This window comes from Camellia sinensis, chromosome 7 (genome assembly GCF_055761805.1).
Source record: "Camellia sinensis isolate YWXY chromosome 7, ASM5576180v1, whole genome shotgun sequence".
Taxonomy (NCBI): Eukaryota; Viridiplantae; Streptophyta; class Magnoliopsida; order Ericales; family Theaceae; genus Camellia; species Camellia sinensis.
Genome location: NC_138967.1, coordinates 136,073,441 through 136,086,820, shown reverse-complemented (window position 1 = coordinate 136,086,820; position 13,380 = coordinate 136,073,441). Strand labels below are relative to the sequence as shown.

At 33.4% G+C, this 13,380-nt stretch overlaps 1 protein-coding gene across 1 annotated transcript; it reads left to right on the top strand.

Annotated features, from left to right (window-relative positions):
* The first annotated feature begins 5,727 nt into the window (after positions 1-5,727).
* Positions 5,728-12,171, top strand: LOC114275393 (plant UBX domain-containing protein 4). Its single transcript, XM_028217423.2, has 4 exons — positions 5,728-6,288; positions 8,761-9,046; positions 11,115-11,210; positions 11,500-12,171. Exons 1-4 carry the CDS (start codon positions 5,816-5,818, stop codon positions 11,878-11,880), a joined length of 1,236 nt encoding a protein of 411 aa, XP_028073224.2. The 5' UTR covers positions 5,728-5,815; the 3' UTR covers positions 11,881-12,171.
* The last annotated feature ends 1,209 nt before the right edge of the window (positions 12,172-13,380 follow it).

Sequence of the window (13,380 nt, the reverse complement as noted above, 5' to 3'; positions counted from 1 at the left end):
TCACCAAAAAGAAGGAAAAAGAAAAAAAAAATGAATAAAGAGTTTGTGGGACTAGTTTTCTGTGCAGTAAGCATCCTACATAATGAGAAAGATAACATCATTTATAAGAATCATTCATGGTTAATGTATAAAATGTGTGAAATTTATTTTGTAAGAAAGTGAATTTTACCTTAATGTTTCGATCAAATGTAGTAGAATTATCAAAAAAATAATTATATTATGATGTTTAAAGGTATTTTATATTTGGAAGTGTTTGAATTCCAAAAAGTGTTTGGTTGTTCGGTTGATGTAGATTGTTGTGTGATGTTTAATAAGTTTGGAAGGGTATTTTCAGTATACAAAAAAAGTAAAAAACATATGTATTCTTCACACTTTTAAAATAGTAGTAGATAGATAAGTAACATTTGAACAAATAAATAGATAAGCAAGTTTTGAACACATAAATATCCTTTTAGCCTAAGAAAATTTAAGTTTAGACATATTGATTTAAGAGTTTCCATAAATGAACCACTTGCTTGAGTGCCCAACAATAAGGGTGCTACTAATAGAAGATGGTAAAAAGTGACTTTTTGACTTTTAACCAAACTTTTGGCTTTTTTAAACAAATGATTTAGGAAGTTGGTAAAAAGTGACTTTTTGACTTTTTTTATTAATGTTTGTTTATGATGTCAAATCATAATAAAATGACCAAACTACCCCCATTTATTTAAAATATTTACAATTTCACCTATGTAACACATTTTGACCCATGAGGGTAAAATTGTAATTTCACCGTTGGCTAAAAACCAACTTCCCAAATGAAAAAAAAAAAAAAAAAAAAAAACTAACTTTTGGCTTTTGCTACAAACCAAAAAAAGTGACTAAAAGCCAACTTCCCAAAATAGCCCATAATTTCTTTGGATTTTCTACTACTCTATATATATATATATATATAATTTTATTCTATCATAAAATTTTTATTTTGTCCTCGTCTCTAACTTCCCTAACCCTAAACTCACCATTTGCCACTACCAACATCTTACCTCACTCATGCCTACCTGTAGCCGCCTCTTCCCTTTCACTTCTTCTCTCTCCCTGTGCATACTATAGGATTGGAGGGGAGGGAGGGGCAGTGAAATTCACTATCTACATCTTAGCACTTTTAAGAACTAGGGTTGCAAAATAAAAAATAAAAATTTATCCTTAAAAATAATTAAATAAGTATTGAAATTTTATTATTTGAGAATACAAGTTAAATAGTAAAATACTGAAAATGTTAAAAAAAAATTATCAAAATTCACTCTATTCCCTATTTTAAAGGAGGGTGAAATTTTATAACACCGCAATTTTAATTGACAAGAAAGTCCCAATTTTAGCCAAAAAGGGAAAAGTCTTTACAAAAAGTTAATTAATTTTTCTATTTTTTTTACACATATTTTTGAAAAAAGTAAAAAAAAATAACTAAAAAAATCAATTCTCAAAACAACCCTAAGATTTTGTTTTAGGAGTGATCTTTTTAATGATCATTGAGTTAAAATATGAATTGAAAAAAAAAATTAAAACATTTAAAAATGATGTTTTAATTTTTTACAGAAAGAAAAATACAAAAATAAAAAGAATGAGACGGATTATTTAATTTTCTTATATAACTTTTTAAGTTTTTCAATAACTTTTTAATTTATTTTTTGGGGTTTGCTTAGTTGGTGGTTTTTTTTAAACTTATTTTCGTGTGAACTTTTTATAAAAATTTTCAAAAAGTTTTAGGGTTTCAAATTCAGCTCAATGAGACGAATTGGAAAATTAAATTTGTTAAAAAAATTCCAAAAAAGATAAAAATAAGCAAAATATAGTGGATTTTTTTTATTTTTTAATTTTTTTTTTTAACTTTTAGATTTGTTTACACAAAACGAACCGAAAAAATATAATCTTTAGGGTAAATTACAGCTTACCCCTTCAACTATTGTCCCGTATCACCTTATCCCTCTCAACTAAAAATTGTAACAATTAACCCCCTCATCTACTTCTTTTTTTGACTCTTTCAATTTGGAACTCTATGACTAAAATATCCTTTTATAAATTGGACAAATTATATTTTATCACATTGAACTATCACTTTATCCCCTTAAATATTGCCTAATATCACTTTCAATTTGGACTTTGTTATTTATTTTTTCATTTTATTACTAAATTAATTTTTAGTTTGTTAGAATAAAAATTGAAAACCAAACAACGAGAATGTTTATGAAAAAATCTTAAAAAATGTTTACTAAAGACAAGAAATAAAAATATATACCATTTTTTTATTTTTTTTATTTTTCGTACTTAATGATTTTTTTATAAAAATTCTTCACAAATATTTAAATTTTGGGTGCATCTAAAAATTTAATTTTTTAACTAAAATATGAAAAATAAAAAATGCAAAAATTGTTTTTTAAAAAATTAAAAATAGTATTTTAAATTAAAAAATAAAACAATTTTTTTAATTGGAAGGTAAATTGATGTTGAGAAATAGTTCAAGGGGTAAAGTTCTCATAGTATTCACCCAAAAAAAAAAAAGTTCTCATAGTTAAAAATGTATTTTTGTCATTAAATTCTAAATTGAAAATAATTAATAGATGAGAGGGGTTAAGTGTTATAATTTTTAGTTTAAGGAGGTAAAGTGATATGAGATAATAATTTATGGGATAAAATGTAATTTTTCAATTTTTTAATATTTAAAAAAAAATTAAAACAAAGGTGGCTTTTTTTATGACAATCCCAAACAGGCCACTGAACCATAATACATTGGCAACCAGTAACAGTGAGAAGTTATTCGTTGGCACCGGGACATAGTCACGCGAGGCCTCAGATATATTTTGATTGGTAGCAGAGGTGAAATTAGTGGTAAAAATTTGTAATTGTTCTGAGATGTGGCCACGTAATATCTCAAAATCAACCAATAAATTTTCGACAACAGTAGTCAATGGGGTACGTCCGGTGGTGGGTCTCGTAGCAGATGACAAAACAATTGCATTTGTGGCAATTAAACGAAGCCGTAATTGTAGTTATTCAGGTGCCCCTCATGAGTCTGGATCCTCTGCAATCCCTTCCTGGAGTGCCCCCAAAACGATATCGTTTTGGGGCAAAACTTGAAAAAAAAAACAAACAGCATCAGGAGATAAAACACATCCAAAACCAAAGCCCCATTGTTGGCCACCTCCCCCACCAGCTCCGGCGACCCCAATCCCTTCAACGACCCTCCCTCAATCGTTCTCCTCTTCCGGCGGTCCTCCACAGCTGCACCTCCCCCTCCTTCCTTTTCCTCTTCCTTCCTTTCTTTCTTTCTTTCTTTCTTTCTTTTCCTTCTAGATCTAGACAAACATAGAGAATATATATATATATATATATATATCAAAACAAACAAATAGACAAACGATTTGACCAAAACAAAAAATTGAAATCACAAAAGTGGGTTTAGTTGAGAGTAGAAAAGAGATGAGTTTGCTTTATATGGTGGCTACAATTAAAAAGTGGTTTAATGTGGGTTTGCTTTGTGGGTTTAGAAGTTAGAGAGAGAAGTGGGTTTAATCAGAGAAGTGGAATTGCTTTGTAGTTTTTAGGAAAGGATGGTGATTTGCATCATCATCAACTACAAAAATTATATCTAAAGATGTATGTGTGAAAATTATACACTATAGTCAGTCTAGATCCTCTGCAAAAATATATAATAATTAATTATACAAGTTATATTTTGTATAATTATACACCATAGTGAGTCTAGATCTGGAAATCAAGTTATTATAAATTGTAGTGAAAGTTATACACCATAGTGAGTCCAGATCCTCTGCAAAAACTTGTATAGTAATTTTATGTACATCTTGTAATTTTGTATATAGTTATCGTAGTGAGTTCAGATCCTCTGCAAATCAATAAGATGTATGTGTGGAATTGAAAGAACTAAGAAAAATCAGGAAGGAAGAAGACGAAAATCTGTGTAAACAAGAAGAGAGAAGACAATGGAGGGTTTATCTGCTGCTGCTGATTATATATATTTTTTTAAGTTTTGCCCCAAAACGATGTCGTTTTGGGGCACTACAGGAAAGGCTTGCAGGAAAGAATTGCAGAGGATCTGGACTCGCTCATGCCATTTTCGTACTCACAATTAAGACCGTACAAAAGGTCGTCAAACTCATTAAAATTAGGAAAATGATTGGTGGCCCTAAAAAAGTTGGCCCTAATACCCCTAATTTCCATTTTTGGAAACTGTTTTTTTTTTCTTTCTTTTTTCCTTTTTTTTTTTTTTTTTTTTACCTAAAATGGCATTTCGGGGCATTCGAGCCCCGAAGCCTCGGGCCCTCAATCAGCGCCCTTAAAATTATATCAATTCGTAGAGCTCCGTTCGTTAATTACGGATTAAATTTTAAAATTAATAACTTATTTTTAAAAGCACTTTACTCTACTACAATTAATACATATATATATTTTTTAATTTTTAATAAAATATCAAAATAAAATAAATATACAAAAAATTTAAAATATAAAATTTATTACAAATTAATAATTGTATATATAAAAACAAATTATATAAAATTAAGAGTATTTTTATTAGCATCCCATCAATTATTTTAAGCCTTCTATTTTTTTGAATTCTCACTTATAAATTATAAACCTCTTAAAATTTCGTTTCTCCCTTCAAATAATACTAAAGTTATTATTGTAAAAACATTTCACCTATTCAAATGCATAACCCCCCACCCCACAACCCTCACATCCCAAAAAGGCTCTTTTTGAAAACCCTAATAAAACTCACAGCGGTGGAACCTCCCAAAACCAATGGAAAAAATTTGTAGTAATTAAGAAAAAAAATTTCTACTTAATTACGAGATTTGTCAATCCATTTGATTTTTTTTTTTTTTTCTATTACCTTTTTTCACACACAACACAATCCACTTCATGCTTCTTTGGTTGGTTTTTTATCATTCATCTATGGCCTCACTGTACTTGTATACTTTATATATGAACAAAATTGGGTAAGATTTCACCCACCGGTCGACCACTCAAGGGTGATTCAACCTCGTTTATTTGACTGGTTTTGCGGCTGCTTCGGTTATCTGTACCTGAATAAATAAGAAATGTTCGATTACATATTCCTGAGCAAATAACTAATATTCGGACTTATGTTTCCGAATTTCAATCATATATTCGGGAGTTTAGTTCTAAAAAAATAACAAACAAATTTTTTTTTTTTTTTTTTTTTTGGTCAAGAAACTTACCTTACAAGGCCAATTTTCTCTGAGCTAAAAATATTATCAAAGTTATGAATTTCTTCTAAACTTTTAATGTTGTACTTCTCTCATCTTATGGAGTTGTAGTTGTCAAAAAAAAACTTTCATTCATTGTTATTGCCAAAGAAGTGTATGTAAACAAATGCTTACTACCGTTGTCGCTGGAATATTGCCGCCAAAGGATTTTCAAGATTTTGAGGGCGGATAAGGTAGAATTTGAAGAAGATAGATTGGTGATGATGGAAGTGAGTGCTCTCATGAGCCTTAACTCATGATGTAGTGGATTGTGAGATAGGGTGTCCTAAAATTATTAACGTATTTTTTAATAATTTAACTTGAGATTATTATTGTAATAAAAAATTTAAAATTTAAAATAATTGATAAAATGTTAATAGCAACTATCAAAAATTAATTTGTATTTTATATATATATATATATATATAAACATTATAAAAATTAATATTATATATTAGGTAAATAGTTGATTATTTTCATCAGTCCTAACCGATTCACCCAAATCATCAATTTCCTCCCTCCCCCATTGCCTAGCTTGCTCGCTCCGAAAGCAAGCAATGGAAGAAAGCCAAGCAGGAGGAGAAGAAGAAGAAAAGAATCTCAACAACAACAACAACCCCCACACCGATCTCATCAACACATTCTGTGAAATCACTTCTTCTTCCCGGGACGAAGCCCTTTTCTTCCTCGAAAGCCACAACTTCTCTCTCGACTCCGCCCTCAGCACCTTCCTCGAACCCTCCGCCACCGCCACCGCCACCGCCACTGCCGCCACCGCCGCCGCCGACCTCCCCATCCTCCCTCCGTCCCCCTCTGTGTCTCGCTCCCGATCGCCGTCTCCGCCGCCTTCGCTCCGCTCGCAGCAGCCCAACCGCTACAGTCTCCGATCGCGGCAGCCCAACAAGAAGCCCTCGGGGAGTCGTTCTGGAGGAATTCGGACGTTCTCCGATCTGAATCGCCAGTCTTCGGATGGCTCTGGTAGTGACTCTGATTACGAGCCTCAGGAGTACTACACTGGCGGCGAAAAGAGGTACTTTTTTTTCTTCTTCTCCCCTGCGCTTTCTGTTTGGTTCAGTAGAAAATGAGGAGCTTGAGATCTTGATTCTTAGACATTTCTTTATTGGGAAACTGAGGACTCTGATTAGCCTTAGTAGTACTACACTGGTGGTGAGAAGAGCTACTCTCTCTCTCTCCCTCCTTCGCTTTCTGTTTGGTTCAGTAGAAAATTGAAGAAATTGAGGAGTCTGAGATCTTGATTCTTTGACATTTCTTTGTTGGGAAACTGAGGACATTTCTATGTAAAGTTGCAAAAGCTTGGTGGAATATGATAGAAGAAGAGAGGTGCACATGGTTGCTAAACTATGTTTATGCATTGCAGTTTGGGATGATCTTCACTCTTACTGTACATTCGGTTTTCTTAAATAAATAATTCCTAATCACGTTTAATGACTGCTTGAAAATCTGATTTACTCACTGGGTTTAGAAATACTGCTGAAAATTTGTATTCTAACTAGAAGTGGTGGCACACGTGATGCATGCGCATATGATCATTTTATTTCAGAAAAGTAAGATTGTAAATTGTATGATTGAATTCAAAATCTGAAATCTGAAATTGGGAGATTTGGAAAAAAAAACAACTAAATTTAGGGCATAACTATCCACCTAATTGCTATAGGGGTACTTTGGGAGAACAAAAGAAAAAAGAGACAAAAACACCAAATTGGCCCCCGTCTTTATAATAGTATAGATTGATAAATAGATATATAAAAAATAAAAAATTGAAAAAAACAACACTCATCAAAATGTTAGAGATTTATGTTAGATAAATTCTATTGAAACCTTTTTTGTTCTAATGAGATCTCCTACTTTATTAGTCAAGCTCCAATCTGCGTTTTGGGTACTGAATTATTACTTTAGCGCTCTTAATGATATGCCTTAATGGATGCTGGGGAAGTTGGTGATTGATTTTGCAAGTTTTTGTTTCAAAGTCTTTGAATTTGACTGGCGATTTTGGATCAAGTTGGTGAATTTTGAAGACTCCCTTGCCGATAAACTTTGAACTCAAAGCTGATCTTTTAAGCAAAAAGGGCCCAAGCTTTAAAGTCTATGGTTTTGGATTTCCCACATGATTTTGATTGTGGTGATGATGAAGTTGTAACCTCACATTTAGTTTTATGATAGGTGAATGAGGCAAGATTCCTTGCATTTAAATTCTCTTCTGTATGATGGCCTGGGTCCTTTAGTCAGTTGCTAGTCATCTTGGTATCCACACCAAATAAGAGATGTTGCTTGTATATGCATGTATTAGTCTTTTAGCTCTATTTGTTTTAGATTTAATCCAATACAGGCACAGTACGCAGATATACCTGTACACACACATGTTAGAATACACATTATCTGAAGTGATTATAACTGGCTATCACTAGATGACTGACGTGTGATTGTATGCATGAGCAGATTTTGGTTGAGATGATATGACAATTTTGATCAATCAGTTCAAATCAAATACGATATCCACATATGTTGAGTAGCATCATGATGGTGACTTTCCTCCTTATTTTCCCACTGGACCTTTTTTTTCTTCTTTTTTTTCCCAAATTTTTTTCTGACAGATTTTGCTTCTATCACACTTCAATTATTGTATATAAGATGACTACAATGTAACTCTACTACCAATTAACTCTTTCTAACCAACTCTACAGATCATTATCACACTTTAATGATTTGGGCCAGTTACATGAATCCATTTCATTTTCTTGGCATGATTCATGACCATATCTTTAATAATGTCTTGTGTGTGTGTGCATTTTAGGAGGTGCACCCTTTTTATATATTTCAGAAAAGCATAGTTTTACCGTGTTTTGGGTCATGCTTGATGTTGATATCACCACATATCCAGCTTTAGATTAGCATGCATATTCTCGTGTTTCCCCCAAACATAGTGTCACTAGTGTAGGAAAGACCCTTATATCATTTTTGAGAACCTCACCTCAAATTTATGAATTTTTCGAGTTTTTTTTACACATATTATTATAAATTTCTATAAATTTGACTAACTTCTACTAATTGATTTGACTTTTATAAGTTGTACAGTGAGGCTGAAACTATAAATCTTGACTGATCAAATTATGGAAACCCAAACCCTGTTACCCCACCCCCACTCTGCCAAAGAAAGCCCAATGCTTACTCGACTGATATCGTGCTTAGTGTCACTTGATTGAGGCTATGCTTGTTGACCTTATCACAAGAACTTGGTTGGAACTTATTAATTTATTCGTGACCACATCTTTGAACTACATCTTTTGGCTGAATTGAGCTGAAAAGACTTGCATCGTAATATTGGATTGGTCTCGCAGAATATTGGATTTGTGTATTTTAGCTGAACAATTTCTCGTTAATACTAAACAAAGCTCTTTTCAATACTAAAATCAAATTTTTTTTTTCCCTTTCAAGATTTATATATTCCTAGCAGCTAAGATTCAGCTAATGACCATATTTCCAGCGGAATGCTTGTCCAAGATCCATCCAAAGTCAATGATGTGGATGCAATTTTCACTCGTGCTAGACAAGCAGGAGCTGTAGAAAGATCTCTTGATGACCGTCGCCCATCATCAAGCTCAAGAAGCTTTACTGGAACAGGCAGGCTACTTTCAGGGGAGACTCTGTCATCTGCTCCTCGGCAGCCTGAAGCCATCACACACAATATCATTTTCTGGAGTAATGGGTTCACAGTAGATGATGGTCCATTGCGGAGGTTGGATGATCCTGAAAATGCTTCATTCTTGGAGGTAGTATTTGATTAGTTCTCATCCCAAATGGTATTGACGTGTCTCAATTTTTGCGAGATGCAAATATTTTGCACTTAGTATTCTGCACTAATTGGTCATTTGCTACATGTATTTCTGTGTTGAGATCTTAGTAGCAGGAATCGTGGAAGGGACTCACGCTTCTGAGGAAGAAGCGCGATTTTGCGCTTCCAAGGAAGAATCGCACAAGAATCGCGCTTCTAATACGAGAGAATCGCGCTTCTAATGCGAAAGAATCGCGATTAGGGCTGAGACCTCTCACGGTCGATCTCGACTGTCTTTGTCGCTCTCTCTTCTCTCAGTCTCGATCTCCTCTTTGTCTCTCTTCGCCTCTGTTTGCTTCGTCTCTCTCTTCGTCTCCCTCTCTCGTCTCTGTTTGCTTTGTCTCGCTGTTCGTCTCCCCCTCTCGTCTTTGTTCTCCATCTCTCTCTCTCTCTCTCTCTCTCTGTTCTCCCTCCCTCTCCCTCCCTCTCCCTCTCCGTTTTATATTATATAATATAATTTATTATATTTAATATATATAGTATTTATCATATATAATATAATTTGTCATAGATAATATAATTCTTTTGTCTAAAATAAAAAATTATTTATTAAAATTTATTATTCCTAACTTTTTAACATATAATAAATAAAATAAATCATCTAATTAAAAGAAATCTATTTAAATCATATATAATAAAAAAAAAGTTAAAATATTTATAAAATAAAAGATCTAATTTTTATTTTTTATTTATTTGAACATAATTTATTATTCATTATTTATTATAATAAATAAAATATAATTAATAAAAATAATATATAAGCGCTCCTAATTTACGACTCCTCTAAGTGGCCACGTTCCCCCGCTCCCGCTCCCGCTTCGTGCAACTATGGTTGAGATGAGTCCGTGAAACTACACATCTATCATGAAATTGATTATTCAGTTCTTTTTGTACAGGGTGAAATGTTCCTAAAATTGGGGCTGAGGTACAGAAACATTATGCATGACATCCACTAATTGAAAATTATCTAGCATGCTGTATTTTGTGTATTAATGAATGAACTCTTAGCCGTTGTTGGATAAATGAATTGAAATAGCTTTTCAATTCTCGTTTGTATCTTTTTTCTTACTTTTCCTTCATCATTTCTTGTTTGGAAGAACTGCCAAGTGGTTTCTGCTCCTTGAGAGATGCCGGCTTTATTTGTGGTAAAGTTTGAAGGATTCAGTAATTAACTTTGAAGTTGCACTTTTTGCCTTTTAGGGGGAATCTCCACTTCAGTGATGACTCTAGGTTTGCAAACAAACCGAGTTGAGCTGTACGAGGCTTGAGCTTGGCTCGTTTGTTTATCGATCTCAAAACTCAAGCTCAAGCTTGGCTCAAAAATTAGTTCAACTCGAGCTCAGCTCAGCTCTTTTATACTAATCATGCTCTTTCTCAATAATAAAGAAAAAGTTTGGCTCAATAATCAAGCTTGGTTGGCTTGTTAAATATACATATATAACACATTTTATATTGTTTAAAACATAAAATAATATATTATTTCTATTATTTAAATAAATAATAAATGAGCCGAGTCTGTTCTAGCTCAAGCTCGGCTCGTTTGTTGAACAAGCCTAAACCTTTGGCTTGAGATCGTTCATTTACTTAACGAACTGAGTTGAGTCGAATCCTTACTAAACCAAGCTGACTTGAATTCCCAAACAACTCGATTCATTTACAACCCTAGATAACTTTTGGATTTTATGTTATCATGGGACATTTATTATCATGTAGAAATCTAGCCAGTTTTTGTTGTTGTTCTGGTGTAATTTACCTGTACTTGGATTGTACCTTTTGTTTTGCTTGTGTAGTGTCCTCATGGTCATTTATCCCATCGTTACACTTTTTTATTTTTGAAAAGAAAATTTTGTTCTGCCTGTAAATTCCCGTTGACAATACAGCTGACTATTTGCATTTTGGAGTCGAACTAAGTTTGGCTGTAAGCTGAGTCCTTTTCATTAAAGGGTATGATCTTTTTTGGAATCATCATTGAAGCTGAGTCCTTGTCTATTTGCATGTCTATGCAGAGCATCAGAAAGTCCGAGTGTCCAAAAGAACTTGAGCCAACCAACAGGAAGACTGCAGTTCATGTCAGTCTGATGAGGAAAGAAGAAAATTACCCTGTGCGTCCATATTTCTTCCTGTTAACTCTATACGATTGAGTTTTCAGAATCTATTTTTGAAAAGTTGGTGAATTTTTTTTTTTTTTTTAAAAAAACTCATTATTTTCATTTGGTTTTCTATTTTTTTGTGGCTGATTTAATTTTTTTAATTTAAAAAATATTTTTTTTTGTGTTTATTTCTGTCAAGCTAGTTTCTAATATTTTAAAAAAATTCAAATAACAGGTTTTGAAAACTGAACCAAATCATCACTGTCAGCCACTTACAACTTATTAGTGTTTCCTTATGCAGATACCAGAGAAGCATCATATATCATTTCAGGGCATGGGAAGAACTTTAGGCAGCACTAGCAGCGCTGCATCCACAGAGCCGGCCGTGGCCCCCACCTCCCTTAATACCGCTCCACCACCATCAAACGGTTTGGTTGTGGACGACACTTTACCGTCTACCTCAGTTCAGCTCAGGTTAGCAGATGGTACGCGCATGGTTTCACGCTTCAACTACCACCATACCATCAGAGATATCCATGCCTACATTGATGCGTCGAGGCCTGACAGGGTAAGTACCTATCAGCTGCAGACAGTGGGATTCCCTCCCAAGCAACTCACCGATCTAGACCAGTCAATTGAGCAGGCTGGCCTGGCCAATTCAGTTGTGATCCAGAAAATGTAGTAAGTTGCAAAATTGGTTTGTCAATAAGAGTCAAGTTGGCTACATAAGTCTTGGCTGAAGTAAAACTATTGCTTTTATTTGATAGAACACATATTTCATGTGTGGAAATAGCTCTTTACTTCATAAATATATTTAAATCAATTTTTTTTGTTTTGTTTTTCCTCCTTAAATCTAGAGATCTACTTCCAATAGGATTTTTTGAATCAATATTTTATGTTTTCAGAGTGTGAGAACTATTTGCATACAATAGCGTGATGATGATGATGAATTTGATAATTTTTGTTTCTATCAGTTTTTTTTTGTCTTGTGCCTTTCGTGAAAATAAATGTTGGTGGTATGGGAGGACTATCCAAAGGGCCTTGTAATGTCCTTGTGGAGAAGGTAATTTCAACATGGGACCACGTGCCATGTGGACCATTATTTTTTTACAATTAATCGGCAGCATGGGTGGTACGTTTGTGGAAAAAGGTTGTCTTTTGTGTAACAAGTACACTATGTTTTTGTTTAAATTTTTTGTTAGGCAAATAGGATTGCATTAATAATTAGGAGTTTATAGTTGGGGGATATTTGATTCTCCTAGCATCATCAAAAATTTGAAAAGAATTACATTACGGAGTTGTTGAGTGTAGGGTTAGGGAGACTCAGGACTGTTGAATCTTTTGTGTGCTAGGAAGTGTGCACACTTGTTCCCTTCTCGAAAGGTTGATAGTATTAGTGAGACTCAGGTCGGTGTTGAATCCTTTGTGTTAGGAACTTGTTCTCTTTGTGAAATGTGTGTGCAACCTGAGTCGTCTTGAGATGGTCCTGAAAGTAACTGCAATTATGAATGATGTTATTGAAATGGTTTTGCTCGGTCTTTTGTACCAATAAGAGTTTCACTATAGATGAGGCATCAATATCTAATGTTAGTGGAGTTAAATTTAGATTGATTGTCAATTGAAGTCCATCTCTTAAGGCCTAAAGCTCAGTTCCAATACGTAGAGAAGAGCCTAAATAGCTATCTTCTCGATAAACCTTGGAGATATACATTATCGTTCTCAGATGAGAAATTCACACTTCCTACCTCAATTCAAGCTAGAAAAGGAATCATAAACGAGTAGGACACAATTAATCCTCGAAAATAATCGTACAAATAGAAATACCTAGATTATTACAACTGAGCACCTACTGAACCCTTCATTGCTGGTTGAGGAAGGAAATCAGCTAAATATTACAATTTAGTTTTTATGAGTTTTCAATTTAATGTACAAAAGGAATTTACATACGATTTTAAAGATTTTTTTTAAAAAAAATTAAAAATCCACATTGGGAATAAACGGAAAGAGAGTAGAGGGTACTGTATAGATGCATCCATTTTGCCCAAAGAATCAAGATACAAAAAAGTATTTAAACATAATTTGGCTTTATGTTGCCATTTTTTGTTGTGTGTTTGGAAGTTTAGTATCGAAAAAAAGTCGAATCATTTTAACCATTTTTGTTCATGTTTTAAAGAAACTTATC